Below are 19,160 nucleotides of genomic sequence, written 5' to 3'. Positions count from 1 at the left end.
AATACCTGCATATGGTTGTAGTGTCTTCTCTTTAAAAAATTCCTATTCCTGTATTTTAACAAATTTCAATTCAAATAATAATAATTCAAAATTTCTTCTATACCGTTCATATGTATGAAAACTTACTTAAATTTTAATAATTGAGATTAGGCCTATAGATAGAATACCCGATCGACAGTGGATGTCCCGATTTGTGAGAAGAAGAGCATGCGCACATACTCTTGAAAGCGCTGTTTCCATTCTAGTGTTAAATTGGCTATTCTGACGCAACCACACGGTTGTCACGATAGCAAATTTAAGCGTTGTAGGGTATACGTGATTGGCTGATATTGAAAAGCAGCCATGCGGAAATTTTAAGCAGCTGAGAGAGTACGATGCGATAGGCCCGATTGTGACTTATCCTAGATTGAAAAACTTTGCTATTCCATGAACTGTAGCAATCCACTCGAAAATTAAGGTTTATATAGAAGATTGTGACTAAGAAATGCTAAATAAAACGGAGAAACTATACTACTAATGTTTTTTTAATTTGTTTTAGCCCGGGTATGCTCTGCTTTCCTAGCTTCCACGGTCCGCCACTGACGAACATTTACAAACGTACTTTTACAAATCCTTTCACAAATGAATACGGTAACTTTTTGAAACGAATGTTATTTTATGCAGTGGAGTTCATGGCATCAAACATGGACGACGAGGTTCGATAAAGGATTCATTTTCTCATTAATGAGGTAATTGATTTGCTGGAGAACAAATAATTCAACCGTCTATGGACTTCATGATGGCTTATGCAGGGACTGAATATCTTTGGGTGTTGAACGTCTCTTGTGCTCATCTACAATGTTGTTCAGATAGTAGGCCGAGGGGTGGTATTAGTAGTTGTGGTGGCAGTAGTAGCACTCAGGGCCGGCGGAACGTCTTTCAAAGTGGGGTGGGGGGTGCACTAGTAAGATGAATGGGAATACGAATTGCGAGGGAGCTCGGATCATAGAGAAATCTGCATCGGTATTATACATTTTCTGCCAAAAAATTTGGGGGCCCGGCCATGGTAATAGTAGGCATAGAACGTTTGGATTGGATTCTGTACAAGAACATTAATCGCGCCACTCCCGTAGCTGCGATCAAGAGGAAACAGTCATTAAGAATCCCTGTAAGTAGCAATAGCTTTTACTACGAAGAAATTGGAATTCCGAACTAAGCAATGCGCATGCGCAGTTACCAAATATCACTTGGAAATGCTAGACACGCAGTCAGCCAGTCAACATGTACATTGAGTAAGTGACGTTATGACGTCTGAGGGAAAAAAGAGATCTCAGGAACCAAATAGCGGCTGGGAAGAGTGTATGATAACCAAAAGATCGTCTGAGGAACCAAACAGCGGATGCGAAGAGGGTATGAAATAGAACGGATCGAACTTTATATGCAACAATTGAGCAAGTTTATTAAGTAAGCAAAATTTAAGAATATGGAATAACATTTTATTTTGCAATCAATTAACAATACTGCATACTACAAGGATGAAAAAGAAACTGAAAATACCGGGACTGTAGTACCATGTTGTGCAAGACGTTGTGGATTCGCATATTTTAATTTCCAAGCCTTTTTAAAATATTCCCTGCATAGTTCATATGCGGTGTACAATACCACTTACTTAATTTGAGATCATTGGCATAACATATAGGTACAATCTCCACCCAACATCAAGTAAAGTTTTTTGAGTCCCTTGATGAGAACAGGTTCCATACAAAATATAATCCTGAAAGTAAGTTTGTCTTTACAGCTATTAAATTCCTCTGATTGTATATGGTAAGCCAAGTTGCCATTTAATCGTAAATAGAGATATCTTTGTTTTAAATAGAGATATCTTAGTTTTAAATAGAGATATCTATTTTAAATACTAAGATACTAATAGATATCTCTATAGAGATATCACTATATTTAAAACTAAGATATCTCTATTAATAGAGATATCTGTATTAATAGAAATATATTAGTTTTAAAAAGCGATATCTCTATTTAAAATTAAGATATCTCTATTCAAAACTAAGATACTCTATTTACGATTAAAGGAAAATTCGACTCGCCATAATCGTACGTTATTTCCTTACATATGGACATATTTTTAAAAGAATGATTATAAAGGCTCTCACCTTAGCTAAGGCAATTAACCCACACAAGGAATGTAAAAGCCCACATTGTTTGTTTCACAAAGTTGTTCGCTTGTGAAAGTACGTTGTCTAGTCATGAAATCAAATCAACTTGATTTTTCGAAAGTACGTTGTTCGTTTGAAAAATACGTTTTCGTTTGTTAAAGTTTTTGGCGGCGATTGCCTTCCATATTTGTGTTTCACGGATCATCACTCTGTGTGAGGTCATGTCATTGATTGTGCGCGTACGTATAGGCAGTTAGCCTATCTGTTCTCTGTGTGTAGGAAACATGAACACCGGATCGGGTCAGGCCTAGCATAGTAGTGAAACAGTAAACATTTTACTTTGATACATCGTTTTATAGTGTTATTGTCGGATAATTGTGTAATAAAAATACGAAATGGGATCTAATAAGAGTGATCCTAAACTACACGATTACTCCCCAATTACACATCATGTAATGGTTCCAGAAGAAGAGGAGAGATATTCTAAGCTCTTCTCTCAACTGGATACAGACGGGGATGGGCGAATTGATGTTGACGACTTGACTCGAGGATTGCGCAGGATGGGCATACATCAAATGCCTGGTCATGCTGAGGTAAATGTTCCCTATATAAACATCCCTAGGCCTAGAAAAAATTGGTTGTACGTGCCTACCTTTCTGGGCCTTATATTCACCAGGCCTAGCCTAGCTAGGGTAGGCCAACTATATTATTATTAATTATATTATATATAATAAGATAAGAAGAAGAAGACCTGGCTATGCTTGGTAACAAGCCCAGCAACAAAAATGACTAGGTCTAGGCTAGTACTACTACCAATTCAATTCTAGTAGTAGTAGTCTAGTAGTATGACTCCCCTCCCTATTCCTGTCGTAGGCCCCTACCTAGTCTGACCCCTTCTGAAGTTTAACACCACTGGGAATTCTGTAGTATCACTGACTGGTGTGTGAAGTCTTGCAACAAGCTAGGCCTATTGTTTGGTTCCACTTATAAATAAGGTACCGTACTCGCGCGAATAAGCGCTTGGCCGCTTAAAATATTTTTGGCTCTTTTTGAGGGGCATTTATTCAAACGGGGTGTTTATTCAAATGGGGCGTTTATGAAAACAGAGTGGAAATTGATTAAATGTTTTAACACGACGCTTGTTGTAAGTGAACTTTTCACCGGGTAGGCAATGGTTAACCCTTAAATTTTTGGGAATTTCCACCAAATTTTGGTATGAAAACAACGTACATTCAATTTATATAGGTTCAGTGTTGATCAGTACAAGGCTATTGTACACTATAGCCTAAATAAATCAGGCAGAATTTCACAACTTAAGTACATCATATAACATATTATTTTGGTTTGATGCTTTGTATTCTCATCATGGCTATATGCATATTTTGATTACTGCATGTCTGAGGTTGATGCATGTATTCTAGTTTTATAGTTACTAAAAGCATTTTGTATTTTGTATAATCTACTGTAAGTTTAATGAACAAACCTTCATTTCTAGAAATTTATGACTAAAAGCGATGTGAATCAAGATGGCGAGTTGGACTTTCCTGAATTTGTGCAATATGTGGCAGAACATGAGAAAAATCTAAGGCTAGCATTCACAAGCCTGGATCGTAATCAGGATGGCCACATTGACTCGGAGGAGATCTACACTAGCATGAGACACTTAGGCGTCAACATAACAAGGCACGATGCCGACAGATTGCTGAAAAGGTACAGAACGCACACATTTTGTGTTCTTATTAAATAACTAACTCTGAAATTTAAAAATAAAAAAAATTTTAGAAAAATAAAACTCTTTTGCAGAGAGCAGCTTAGCTAACGTTAAAGCTGTTAATCCTATGTGCTATGTGGCCCATGTACATGTACTCAATAACCAACACAGTATACTCTTTGGAAAACAGTAGGGGATTTAATCATGATGTACTGCCCAATTCACTACCAGAAGGACCCCACAGGAAATTAATTCCTTTTGATTGTATAATATTTGGAACCGCTAATCATTATCGTTATCCTGATCACCAACATTATTATTATCATCATCGCCATTACTCTTTGCGTTAAAAATAGGAATAAACATGATATTATTGTTATTTATCTTTGTTTGAATATTTTTTATCAAATTGCATAGCATTGAGATAATTAATCTTGCAAATACATCCAACCCCCTCCCCTCGGTTCACTTTTTTTTTTGTAATATCCTAATTTTCACAATAAATTGTATAAATATAATAATGATAATAATAATAATAATAATAATAATAATAATAATAATATTGTTATAATTATTGTTATTACTTTGATAATAAGTTTGATAATATTCTCTGTTTTGCTCTTTTGTGTAATTTTGTTTACCGTCTCCGTTTTGATGTTTTTAACTTTTTAAGGCAATTTTTAAATTTTTATGTATGTGCAATTCAACTGTTTTTAGTTGCGAATAAAGTATATTGTAAATTGCATTGTATTGTAAACAAACAAAAAATAATTGTTAAGAGAAAAATATTTTGTTCTGGCTCTAATACAATATTTATATAGAGTAAAATATTCAAATGTTCTGGTAGCAAAGACTGTTATTCAGTAAAAGATACCATTCAAAATATACAGTTGCAAAGCTGCATCCTCATCTTGTCTCATCAATTATACAAGACATATTTAATATCTCTATTATTTTCCAGTGAAATTAATCATAAAGTGGACTTTAGTAGACAGAGTTTAATATTATGGTATTCATTACCATACATTATTGCTTCACTCAAAATTCAGAACTGCTAATAGGTAAAAGCAATTCTGGAGCACAGAATACATATACCTTGCTTGCTAATTGGTAGAAGAGTAAGCTGTTTAGCTGCCCTGCAAATTTCTTTCAATAATTACTGTCTGTGTTGAGAATAAAATATTAAAATTGCCTTGTCATTAATATTAAGTTAAAATCTTATATTGGAATATCAGAATGAAAGAATATTTTCTGTGGCAATTACCAGAGTCAAATGAGAATGTTTCTGTATTCTTTGCATAGATCCTAAATTTTAACATTATAATTTAAATTTGCTGGCAATCAATATTTGATTTTCATAGTACAAAGAGGTTTTGAAGTCAGTAAAACTGGATTATTTGATGTTTGTCTCATTAAAAGCTGATAACTTATTTGATCATTTTAAATTGACCAATTAAATTTATTATTTGAATTGTTGAGGGTTTCACATATTTTCTAACTGGTACAGTAGTTGGATCTCTGATGAGTTGATGTCATGTCATAATAATTAGCATGTACTATACCACAGCCAATAAAAGATGAAGAGTTGAGGATGCTTACATTTCAAGTTTAAAAAGATGAATTGTATCGTAAAAATATCAGTTTTAATGACAGATTTATGATTTATTTCATTAATTTTATATTATTTTGATTTTATTATAAAATAATTTTAACCTGTTTAAGAAGTAATTGCATTCTGTACAAAATATTTAAAATGTATAAATTATGACACTGCAGTGTAAAATCAATATATTATGATTAGATTTAAACACCTGCCAACAAGTGACACATTATGAATACATACACAGTGACATACAAAATCTCCACTCATGCATTTGATGGTTTTTTGTTTTTTTATCATTTTGTGTTGAACAATTTTAGTACATGTGCAGACTATTTTGGTTGTTATTTACAAGTTTAAATGCATAATAACTAACATTGATATAAAAAAATAGATTTATAATTAATATTGCATTATTTCTTATAAAATCATTTTCTAAAGGTACTACAATTACAGGTATATAAGTATTAATTAAAAAAAAAAATTAAATCAGCAGAATAATTGTTGGAAAAATATCAGTGTTCACATAGGACTGAATTAAAGAATGATAAAGATTAGGTAGTCAAGTTTGAAACCCCTTTTTTTAATATCTTGATTAGTGAACCCTTTGAATGCCAAAAGTGGTGATTTTGAAATAAATTTTATTTTTGGACAGTTGTTAAAACACCCTCCGCCACAAAAAATGGAAATTTCATTAAAAAAAAATTATATTTATTTCTATTACGCCCTCCACTCCCCTGAAATCTCCAAACAAAAAGATATATTGTATTTCTTCCTTAATTACATAAATTTAAAGCATTTATCAGTCTCATTACTACACCGTTTAATTAAAATTTTATTTTTATTTCCTCCTCCATCTAGATGGCTTTGACAAAATCATTTTGCTAAATGAGAAGACAAAATTATTTTTAATTTTTTTCTGCCCTCTGAAGATTTGAAAAAATAAGTTCACAAAACAAGGTATAAAAATAGTCTCATCTTCTTTCAGAAAATAACAGCAATGAAAGATTGCCATGTACAATAAACACTTTAGTGTTGGCTATGTGGAAAGATGCATTTTAGCTTTCCACTTTGTTGATAGTAACATACCAAATAAAATAATATAACAAATTAATTTAAAGAATAATACTTAATAGACATAAATTTACATTATTTGCCAGAAAAATGATTTACATAATTAAATCGAACTAATTTTTTTATGTATATAAGATAAAATAATAACAAGTAAATATCAAATTAAAGTGAATACTACAGTAGAGGGTACTGAAATAGTAGAGGGTACTGAAATTGGAGACGGTAAAAATTATAATATATATTTTCATTTCATATTTCGTGGAATAAAGACATGATAGTAGATCCAATGTGTTTTTTTTTAGTATGGATAAGGATGGAACATTGAAAGTGGATTGGAATGAATGGAGGAATTATTTGCTGTTTCACCCCAGTGCGGATCTTCATGAAATCATGCTTTATTGGAAACATGCAACGGTTAGTTTATTTTTGAAAACAGCAATTGATTTTTTTTATGCCAATACCTTATTGAATGCTAGATAATTAAAAAAAAAAATGTGGATTTCCAATGATCATAAATATTCATTATTAATTTATTATTATGTTGATATTTATTTTTACCAAGAACTTCAGTATTGTGGGATTGTTTTGTTAATAAAGCATTGGGTCTGGATTTGAACTATGCAAATTAGTGTCAAGTACAATTTGTGTTTATAGTACCTGATTTAAAACCATTCTAGAAAACGGAGTGATTATATTAAGTGTGTTTGTGGCATGTATTTTGTGTGAAGCATTAACGTATCATGATAGGGGAGCAGCAGGTTGATGGTTTGGCTGTTGAGGTGAGTTACCGATCCTGGATTTAATACATGGGAAATGTGATCACAGGAAAATAGGGAGGAAAATGGAAAGGATGGGGGAAGCCTAGCTTTTTATGACTCTTACGTTTTGTAGCTTACATTACTGTCAAATTTCCATTTGATGGGTTGAACTGTTGAATATTTGACAGAACCTCATAATCCACTGGTAGTACTTGCGATAGGTTATGTCTCAACCTGAGCAAATGAGAATACAAAATTTCCTGTGCATTATAGCACCTCAGCATTTATTTAAATAGTTAATTATTATGTGAAGGTCATGGCCTCTTCTGATACAACAATAGGGTCTTTTGGATCATCTTGTTCAGAATGAAGAAGGTTAGTGAAAAATCTACTGACATAGTATTACTGTACTCTAAATGCTCAGATTTCAGTATTGTATTAATGTACAGCAAAGTATCCAGTTGTAGGCCTATTGATGATCTGACACTTACCATGTACCAATAATTACACAAGGTTTCAGGCATTTATCTGAAGTTGTTCACTAAAATTAAATTCATGATCCATGTGTTCTTCACAGAAAGGCCAAGCCTCACAGAAAATTTAATTTTTGTAGCATATTATTTGTATACTCAATACTCATATAACTAGCCTCTCCCTTCCTCTCCCTCCCCCCCCCCCCCCCCCCCAAAAAAAAACAAAAAAAAAAAAAAAANNNNCATCTTGGAATTTATCATGATGACGTCATCATTCCGATCAAATTTTTCAATGAGAGTGATGAGTAACTATATAGCCACATTTTTGATACATTTCATATCCACAGTATATGTAAAAGTGACCAAAAACATAAAGTTATTTCCCCTACCCCCATTTTAAATAGTTTAAAATAGGGTATTTTAGGCCAAAATTTCAAAGTGCTGTAAAAAAAATTGCCCAAGCCCTAGGCATGGGAATTTTTTTTCTGAGACACTATAGGGTATGTTGATTCAGAAAAACCAAAAATTAATTTTCCTTTACTTTTTTCCCGCTAAAATTAATTTCAGCAGTTTTACAACCAGGCTATGGGATTTGTAGGCAATCATCCTTACCACCAAGTCATACCCTACTGTTATTCATGTTTTATACTATTACTATACAGTAAAATGTAGTTATAAATTTCAACCAATGAGAGGAAGTAAGTTTGTTCACTTTAGTCAATCCTTTGTTATATTTATTCTTATTTATATTCTGAAATACTGTACCTTTCAATATAACGTACTGGTTTCCAATGTGATTCAGAGATACATAAGTAATAAAATCTACACTTATTAAAAGTAACTTTACTAATAACAAAAAAAATTTTAGAATAAGTATACATTGTACATGTATTACATATGTTGACATCTCAAAACTATAATAAACTATATTTGAAAATTTTAGTTAGCAGATTGTGGCCGTATGTTAGTAAGGTACAGTAATTAAAATTACCATAACTTCCAGTGGAAATCAATATTCTATCCATTAGCACTACCTGAAACATGAGTGAAAATCCTTGGCTATTGATTTAAATGTGGAGAGATGAAACTAGCTGACACCTGACCTCAGCAAAACGCCAGTAATTTCTGAGAATGACACTTACCTTCAGATGATATATATTGTAGAAGTACAAATCCAATCACAACATTAATATTTGTTTGGTCTTTTAATGCTGAATTGTGAAAGCGTATTAGTATTCTAGTCTGCAAGTGATAATAGTTACTGTAAAATAATCACAATTTATAGAGATTTAATCAGATTTTAAGCATAACGAAATTATTGATACAGTAGTAATTTAAGAAGTGTTATTTATACAACTGAATAAGTTGAAATATTACTTGATTATCATCATTCACACATTTTATCTTGGGGATTAATCATCATTCACACATTTGATCTTGGGGATTAATCATCATTCACACATTTGATCTTGGGTACTAAATGTACAGTAAATTTTATAAAATTTATGGAAGTGTATTTATTTTTAATACAATAATACTACAGTGCCAAAAATAAAACAAATTTATTTTTTAAATCTTGTTCATCTTGCTGGCTGTGTATGCTAAGATTGTCAAGTGAGTGAAGGATATTTGATAATGGTGGTATGCTAATAACATCAAACAATAGCTGGATAGTAAAGTCAACCAAAAAACCAAACTGCTAGCAAAAATTCACAATCCGTAGAGTTAGGTGTTAGTACCTAATGAAGTGATTTTCAAGGAAGTACGAATGGATGAGGTATTATGTAGAGTGATTTAAAAAAAAATTAGCACATAAAATATTCAGTGAATGAACGCCTGGTGGGAAAGGGGGGAGTGGGATGGAGGCATGTTTTTTCGTTTCTCCTTAATAGATTTTCCCCTTCACTTTACACTTTGTTATCTACATTCAATACTATTTATTCACCAGTGCTGTTCATAGGAAGTACGTAGAAATAAAAATTACAGATTTATCCAGGATGTTAAAATATAGAATGACAGCTTATGTAATGTGATTTTAAATTTTCTGTTTTCTTGCAGTTTTTGGATATTGGTGAAGATGTAATGATTCCAGATGAATTCACAGAAGAAGAGATTAAAACGGGAATGTGGTGGCGGCAACTTGTCGCAGGGGGCGTCGCAGGCGGTGTGTCAAGAACCTTTACGGCTCCACTCGATAGGTTAAAGGTTATACTCCAGGTCAGTATGCTGTATATATACTCATCTGGATGATGATTATAACATAATTATGAATAAGATGTTGATATTAATAAAGTTTTATGTTAAACACTCTCAATATTATTGACTGAGTACTGTACAGCAGTTTGTTTATGCAAAGTAGGCTCATAGGAAGGTAGCTCAGTTTGTCAGTAATACTGTATTTTGTAGACTATAAGATTTTCTACCCCATTCTCAAGCTGATGATTTTTTGTAATGTTAATAGTAAATATATATATAATTGTCTTACAGGTTATAGGTTCCAAGAAACAGAACATAAGTCTTGTATCAGGGTTTAAACACATGTACCAAGAGGGTGGAATGCTGTCCTTTTGGAGAGGAAACGGAATAAATGTTCTAAAAATAGCGCCAGAGACAGCATTGAAATTTTATGCATATGAAAGGGTAAGGTTACGTTTTTTATTTTATAGCCATGTCGTCAAACTCGGTTGCGACCCAAACTAAGTTTCCCACAATTTTTTGTAGGGTTGCTAGTGAAAGTAGGTCATAGAATGTATTTTAGTACTAGTTGTGTATAAGATGTCCGTGTTTGTATGCATTGTTGTTGGTGACAGTAGTGGTTCCATGGTTAGCAAAAGGTGTGTTACGCCCCCTGGAGCCCCGTAATAGGGAAGGGAAGACCCCAATCCTTCCAACTTGGACTATAGATCTTCACTTGGGACAATCAGACATAAACATTTTTGAAAATTAAAATAATGTGTTCTGGACGAATTCTGGAATTATATGTTTGCAAGTTTATAGACCTTGGAAGAAATGTATTAATTTAAAGAAAGATTTTTGAGTGGTTAAAATGTTCCCCGAACCCTGCCAAAATACTGTTGAATAAGGTGCAAAGCGTTGACAACAATCGTCTGTGATCTGTGATCCCTCATTGATTAAAACTTTAACTGCAAATAATGAACCATGATAATCATTGTTTGATACCTTTCATGTTTTGCTTAAATGTTTGTGCCTTTTATTGTTGCTATCAAAGGAAAGTTTAGAATTTTTACCAGTTGACCAAGTATGAGGCTGTATTTTATAAGTATCAGTCTTACCTGATGTTTATTCAAGAGGATGTAATAAATTCCATGTGAAGTTGAGGGACATTTTGAAACGATGGAAGGGGTAGATTATTGGTTGTTGTATGTTGATTAGATTAAGTCATGTGATACATATGAATCACATTTAGGTATACCAAGAAGGAAATTATCAGCATTCACTTGGAAGTGGGTTAATTTTAGTACTGCCTACAGTAATATACAGATGATCATAGGAATGTATAAAGTACCATTTACCTAAGGATACAATGTTCTAAAAAGAAAAAAGAAACAAACTACATTAATTAAAATAGATATGAAAAAAAAATTAAAAAAAATTTGAGTTATACACCCAGAGGGGTAAAGTGGGTTTTAAGCTTTTTAAAACTGATTGTTGAGGGATTCCTTGTATTTTATTGGAGAATGGCATTCAAAGATAAAAGACAGATCAAATAGTCACAAGATTTCTTGGGGAAAATGGGGATAAGGGAGGGGAAAGACAGTACTGTGCAAAATAATATAATAATTCTATGGTTTGCTGTAATCCTACAGATTACAGTGACTATTCATATCTGAGAAATAATTTGGTAAACTCTGGTTTAAAAAGGTTGAACCAAATTATTTATAAATAATTTAGTGGTAATAGTATGTGGGTTTTGTATCATGATACTAAGGTCTCTCCGCTTTGCCAGAGAACCAGGGACACTTAAATGCCAGGGTATTCTATACATCTAATCAATTCATTTGATGAAATCATTAGGACTCGGTATTTGTTATCGTTAATCATTATTGAATTACACTTTGATAATTCAAAATATTTTCTACACTTTGATAATTCAAAATATTTTCACTTTCTTTGAAGTATAAACATTTGCTTCATGAAGAAGGCACAGAAATTCAGATACATCAACGGTTCATCGCAGGGTCGTTAGCTGGTGCTACTGCTCAAACTATAATTTACCCAATGGAGGTAGGTACTTGCATACAATCTGTGACAGAGGTTACATACTCACAGGGCCCACAATTGTCCATACAATTCATATTAGGTGTGATGTATTACATTGTCAGTGTTATGTACATCTACTAGGGAGGGGGAGGGTCCTCCCCCACTAAAAGTTTGCTTTGCAAATAAGTTACACTCTGAAGTAATTATCATCTCATTTCAACTTTTCCCAACTAAGTCCCCATCGCTTAATCCCCACCCCATTCCAATATTTGTAGATATGCCACTGTGTATATTATGTCTAATGAGCTACCTTATATTTGAAGCAAAATTTGAGATTATTTTTTACTATGGTCCCATGTCAACCAAGAATTTGGCAAGATAACCTGGTTATAGAGAAAGTGGCACTAGCCATGCTTTCTTCTCATCTCTACCTATTTTTTGTCTAAACTAAATTGTTTTTTGTGTGTTACATATTATTAATTCAACTTTTTTCAAAATATACTCATCTCTGCAGGTATTGAAAACAAGGTTAGCAATACGGAAGACAGGGCAATATAATGGTATCTTAGACTGTGCTCGAAAGGTTTTGCGCAATGAAGGGTTTCTCAGCTTTTACCGGGGTTATGTACCAAACATATTAGGAATTATACCATATGCGGGTATCGATTTGGCAATATATGAGGTAAGGTTCTGGATAATAAACAATTTATAATAATTCCTTGGAATAAACAATTTATAATACCGTAATTCCTTGGAACGAATTGCTATAATACTGTCTTAAACTGGTGAATATAAGCCAGCTTTACCAGATAGACGATCTTATTCTAGTCACCACTTTGACTAGAATAAAAAATAAATAAATAAATAAATAAAAAAAAAAAAATAAAATAAAATAAAAGCAGTTGAAATATTTATGTCACTGTAACAAGACAATGAAATGAAAAGTATACATATGTGGCGGGGACAAGAGGAAAAAGTCGGAAGTCGCGTTGGCCATTTTGAAATATACACCACAAAAATAGTAAACGTCAATATTTTCACAAATCGAGTTTTCAGCAGTATCATGTAGTTTAAATAGTAAATAATCAGATTCAACAACACTCAACAGTTTTTTTATTACTTACCTTAAACTGCCAAAAATTATGATTTTAGAGAGTCGCTATAACACGGAAGTATGAAAAATTACATTTTATTATCCTATAAAATACTTGCGAAATCATTGTTTATTACCGAACACGTTTTAAAGCCAGTCATGTCGTGTTTACTACCGTTATAGAACTAATTTTATAAGCTCGACTATGGTTGGTCAATCCTTTATAATGATAACCTTTATTTTCACCAATTAAAATCAGGTTCTTTTTATGTAAACATACAAACCCAAGTTCTCCTTGACGACTGTGAGAACGGCCCGCTGATTGGTTGATTTGATTATTTTGTCATTTTATTTACTCATTGCGCATGCTGTAGGCGAGCATGAATGCTTCCCGCTTTATTTTCATACAAGTTCGGTTTAATAATAATTTAAATTTAAATATAACAGCAAGTATAGCTTAAATATTTATTGAATTTGTTTTTTGAATGAATTATGTTGAACTATTGAGTTTACCATACAAAACAAAAAATCGTCTTTCTGTGTGTTGAAGTTTACAAATTTTGCGCAGATTTCATGGAAACTAATCATGTTACTTAATTTATTATTGATATCGCATCTTCATGAGACTTGGCAAAAGTAGTGAAAAATTAAAAGAAGACGATGTTTATCCTCCTTTTTCTCGCTTGCGCTTTCACAAACAGGATACAAATTTTGATATTAAAACAATCATAACTTCTTGTATACTTATCTGATAAGTTTGATTTTTTCACTATTGTAAAGTTTAGAATTCATATTTTTACAAGATGTTAATAACTCCAAACTTTTTTGTCCGACATTCGACAGTTTCCCCTTGTCACTGCCACATGTAATTTGTTCTGTTTTCACTACTTTTTTTCTCCTAAAATTTAAAATATACTGGAATTTTCTTTTTATTATTGTGTTCAGTGTGAATTTGAATAAAATAAATAAATAAAATATATAAAATATGTTGCAGATAAAATCATCTTGATGACTTATAAACTAAATTATTATCATCATATTTTATTAGACAGTGAAGATGGCATGGATTAGTCGACATGATCAGCATGCTGCCCCTAGTGTGTGGGTGCTGCTAGGTTGTGGTACCTTGTCCAGTACTTGCGGTCAGTTGGCCAGTTACCCACTGGCATTGGTCAGAACAAGGTTACAGGCTCAAGGTACTATATGCAATTTCTGAATTGGCATTTAACCCTACCAGATACCCACTTTATACTCCTGGGTGGAGAGATGCAATGCAGATAAAGTGCTTTGCCCAAGGACACAAGTGAAATGCGCAGCGAGTGATGCTCGGTAACATGAAAATGCATTACTTCTTGGAAGTTTCCACTGAAATGCACATAGTTGATGTTGAATAATGTTGGTTGGAATGCTAGTAATATATATGCTGGGGTGTTATGAAGATTGCCATCCCAAAATCAGCACCAGTGACCAAAAAATGAAAATTGACTTTTTAATATATTTAAATTCTCCATATTGTAAGCTTTAAAATGATGGGTCATTTACTGGAATCCATTTACTATTACCAAAGTCAAGAGTAACAGTATTATGGCCTAAAACTACTCAATATTGCCACATTCTTATACTAATTACTCAATTTAACAATTAGCGACAGTACCTAACACAGGTTGATACAGTTGTATACTGATCCCGTTGTATACCTTTCAACTGTGCTGAATTATAAATAATAATAATAATATGCAGAAATTTATAACGCGCCAATTAAAAAAACATTATCAAAGGCGCAGTGAACAATTAACCCAATTAAAGCGATTTTGTAAACAAAAAAGTTTTCAAATTAGTTTTAAAAATTAATTTTTTTTTCTTTGCTTTCAGCAACTACTGCCAACACCTCCATGGTTTCTCTGTTCAAGACCATCTACACGCAAGAAGGTGTGCGTGGCCTGTACCGAGGACTGACTCCAAACTTCATGAAAGTAATACCGGCAGTTAGCATAGGCTATGTTGTGTACGAGAAAACAAAGATCTTGCTTGGTATGGGACATACCTAGATTTTTGAATTATTACAGTCCGTCGAAACTATGGTAAACACCTGCGGGACAGTTATCTGCTTTTTGAAGAGAAAGAAAACAGCAGCATAGCATTTCGGTAGAGTACTGAATTGAATCTGTTGTCTGGAAGCTGGAGGCCACAGTCGGGTCTGTTGAATGTCAATCTGAGAACAAAAACTAATCTTTAATATAAGATTAGTTAGTTTCACAACTCCAATGTGATCAAGGCACTTGCTCAGGTATCTAAATGTTTGCTTATTTGGTGCACAGTTTGACTAATTTGCATACTGTTCCATTTAAAGTAATTTTACCCCTCCCCTTTCCAAGTTGTATGTGGGAGTAAATCCCAAGTTTATACTAGAAAGCAACTTCTTGTTGCAAGAAATTAATCATATTCTATAAATTTGTTTTCTTACAAACACCACCCATACTACAAAAGGCCAAACCTGTCCCCCTCCCCTTTCAAATATTTTGCTCGTTCCCCCTTCTCATCCTAATTTTTAGACTGCCACAGTCTCTTTAAATTATGTTTATAAGCCAAAAACTCAAAATTTGGCAGAATTTGATTGAATCTGTGTCAGTATGCCTGTCCAAGGCCTAGTTATACCTCTGTGTATATGATGCACATTTTTGGGAAGAAAGAATGAAGGAGAAAAAAGGTTCTATTTCCAAAAATCCAGGCAAAAATTCATTAAAAAAATGTCCTTAATCATCACTGCCTTGGCTTTCATATAGAAGAAAGTAGCAGGTAAAGTAGGCTCAATTTGTGAGTTCTGGTTGGTGTTAGTGCATCTTCAAAATACTTTCCATTCCTTTTACGTGGCTGAATTGTAAAACATGTATATATGGTTAAAACAATACCAGAGATACTGTTCATCGGATACAACATTCCCTTTAATATATTCTAGTAAAATTTGATTACAGGAAACATGGAAATTCTCATGAGTTATCTGGTATTTTTAATGAGAAGAGTATCTTGAAATAGTTAAGGAATGCTTACATTTTGAAGATGTTTTGATATGGTTATGGAAATTTTGAATTTATCTGCATGTCTTTTAAACTGGCCAATTGCAGTAGATGGTGAAATCTTGCACTGGGGATGCATTGGTGTGTTTTATTGGAAATATGTACCAAGTACTAGGGCACTATCAATTAAAAATCATAATTTTTAAGCAATCACTTTGGGAGCTTTGCACCGCTATATGTATGCAGTAGTATCTAGGTGTTTTCTAAACATTAAGAATATTGATATTTTTTTTTTTACTGTTTCCTACCTTATGAGAGAGGAAAGAATTGAAAGTTATTGTATATGGCCAATAGTTACAAAGAAGAGATTTAAATAATAGTTGATTTAATGCAAAGTACTGTATTGCTATGCACACTTCAAGTTGTGTTGAGTTGTTTTAAAGCGTTACTTGATTTGCAATTAGTGAAATTTATACAAAATGAAATAGTTAAAAAATACAAATGCTCTGTGTATTATACATAGTGTAAATTTTCCATGATGGCTTACCTTAATGGATTCTAATTGTTGGTTTTGGAAGTATTTTTTTTAAGTAAGTTAAATTTTGTTTTTATTGTCAACAAAACTTTACGAATTCCAGTTTGTGTCTTTCCATCTTTCTTTTTTAACCTTTCCACATTCCAAATCATTACAATTGTGAATTGCAAATCTTTTGACAATTGACGTGTCTGTAAGACTTAGTCAAATGGTTAAATGAGGTTTTGATGTTCTTTAAAGGAGGTTCCGATTTGTGAAGACAATGACCTCGGACATAATGGCGGAACACGGACGTTTTCGACTGCAAACAATTCTGTTCTTGTCTTCTCTTTTTTTTTTCAAAGCTTAATTTAAACCCATGTTGTCTTGAGAAAGCAAGACAGTAAATGCATCCTAGAATCACATAAAATTGAATGCTCATTACTGTCTAAAGCATTTTGTAGAATACTTATAACCATTAAGAATCTCTGATAGAAATAGCAGCTGATGGAATGTGTATAAAAAGTATAAAAAAATATTCAAATATATTTTATCTTTAGTTGAATGCTCAAAGTAATAACTAATATTTATTTATTATGTTTATTACTAGCAAATTAATTAATGCTCCAATTTTGTTTATGGACAGGAATCTTATGCTGTGCCAGGTGCATATGGTGATCACACCATGACCATATATAGGCACATCATGACTATATGAATACAACATTTTTTGTCAAAGAAAATTTGATTATCTAGACAGAGCTTTTGATCCAGCATTTATGCAGTAACATTAGTTGTTTTACAAAAAGGAGGGAAGGGGTATCTGGTGGTATTATTATATGTTGCATACCTCAAACAAGTTTCTCATATATTATTTAAATGCTGTTTTCTTTCTTTGGAAACATTATACAGTAATGTTGTTATATGACAATTTAATCTTGTAAGCTTAAGCAATATTGGAAAAAGGAGAGGAAAGTATAACAGTTATTAATGTTGATAAATTATTATGTTTTTTAGTTTGGATAACTACTTTATTTTTCTAATCAGTACATTTGTAAAGTTGATAATTTCTTTATTGTGTATTTATATTGCTTAGATGGTAGTGCCTGATATCAGGCAATATTATATTTGATGTATTGTATCAAGTTTATACTATTGAATATTGACACGAGAAATGGAAAAAAAAACATGTCATATACTGTTGCCAACTAAGACTCACTAGCTACAGTATTGCCAGCTATAGAATGGGTAAATACTGCCCTCTATCATATATATTATGATGAAATGCTTGATAGGGGGCGGTGTTTTCCTTTTCTAATGTACAGATAATGTTAATACTGTGTTACTGCTATTTAAAGTAAATTATAAAGCAAGTGCCTTGTGAAGACCGAGTATAATTTATTTAGGTAGAGTATGAAATAACAGAGAATAATTTATGTTCATTTCAATGCTTTATTTATTTATGGTTGCCATAATAATATCCAATTCACTTTTGTAAATCAATGCATATTGTAATAGTATTGCACCATATGATGTACATGCCATATGGTCAACTATAATTTATATAATGGAGTAGAAAATGTTGTATAATGCTCAGAACACATGTCAGTAATTGTTTTCAATTATAAGCATGGTCACAAACTTTTACAATGAACACTAATTAAGCTAACAGTTATAAATTACAAAGAAATATTGATATTAATATTATTTGGAATTAGGTCTAGGTGTTACATATTTAATAAACAAATGGGACAATAGTTATTCTGTTATTTGCTAGTGGCTAAAGTACACAGCTGTACGTGATGGGCCTGTTTTATTCAGTGAAATAAATCACTGTAAATCCAGAAGAACGACTCCCCTGCACTAACAGATATAGTCCATACTGGTAGTACTATATTCCATATATACATGTGTGTTATAATTACAATAAACGAAAACTAATCACAAATTCATTAAAAAGATACATGATGTAACTCCTGCAAAAATCTATTTTTTATTTGTGAAATTTGATAAACTCTTCTCTTTAATTTTGAAACTTACAATTTAGCTTCAGCTTTCATTTTTGTAATCAATCACTTGTAACCTTGTAGATCTTGTGCTGTTAATGGATTTAGCTAAAAATTCCTGGTATTTAAATATTCCAAAGCTTTGCTGTTCATTTGTTTTAATCGAATTTATACTGTAAGACTGTTTCTTTCTGAGACTGTTTGTTGTTTAGACTTGGAACTTCTTGGTAAAATGCTTACTCTCTCGGTGGTACAGCAGTTTGCTTATAGTTAACCTAGTTACCATATGTGTAGACTTTTTTATGATTTGAGCAGAAGGTCGACACCACTCACCTTTTGCTATTAATTGTAAAAATATTTGCAAAAGGTCTACAGTACTTATCAAGTTGACAATGCTTTGTTGGTAATGATCTGGTTAGCAGCACAATTCTCAATGTGGACTGGATACCATGTTACACAATTTAAAAAAAATTGTTTTAAAGGAGTTATTTTATATACTAAAAAGGAAAATGAACAAATGTTAGAGATGGTCATTCTTTAAATGTA

General features: G+C 32.4%; 1 protein-coding gene across 1 annotated transcript; it reads left to right on the top strand.

The window, feature by feature from the left end:
• Window positions 1–2,393: 2,393 nt before the first annotated feature.
• LOC117107547 (calcium-binding mitochondrial carrier protein SCaMC-1-like) lies at window positions 2,394–18,581 on the top strand. The gene is made up of 9 exons (XM_033249251.1): window positions 2,394–2,743; window positions 3,646–3,860; window positions 6,838–6,949; window positions 9,825–9,983; window positions 10,254–10,406; window positions 11,904–12,011; window positions 12,502–12,669; window positions 14,129–14,276; window positions 14,953–18,581. Exons 1-9 carry the CDS (start codon window positions 2,546–2,548, stop codon window positions 15,126–15,128), a joined length of 1,437 nt encoding a protein of 478 aa, XP_033105142.1. The 5' UTR covers window positions 2,394–2,545; the 3' UTR covers window positions 15,129–18,581.
• The last annotated feature ends 579 nt before the right edge of the window (window positions 18,582–19,160 follow it).

This window comes from Anneissia japonica, unplaced genomic scaffold, assembly GCF_011630105.1.
Source record: "Anneissia japonica isolate Jap-2015-1 unplaced genomic scaffold, ASM1163010v1 scaffold288091_len1417266_cov198, whole genome shotgun sequence".
Classification (NCBI taxonomy): domain Eukaryota; kingdom Metazoa; phylum Echinodermata; class Crinoidea; order Comatulida; family Comatulidae; genus Anneissia; species Anneissia japonica.
The sequence above is the reverse complement of the archived record's forward strand: the minus strand, read 5'-3'. Positions and strand labels throughout refer to the sequence as shown.

What these genes read in the sequence shown, in the direction of transcription:
- LOC117107547 (XM_033249251.1), top strand. Translation starts at nt 2,546, where the DNA reads ATGGGATCTAATAAGAGTGATCCTAAACTACACGATTACTCCCCAATT. An exon ending in TCGATTTGGCAATATATGAG is followed by an intron (nt 12,670 to 14,128) that starts GTAAGGTTCTGG and finishes ATATTTTATTAG; the next exon opens with ACAGTGAAGATGGCATGGAT. An exon ending in AACAAGGTTACAGGCTCAAG is followed by an intron (nt 14,277 to 14,952) that starts GTACTATATGCA and finishes CTTTGCTTTCAG; the next exon opens with CAACTACTGCCAACACCTCC.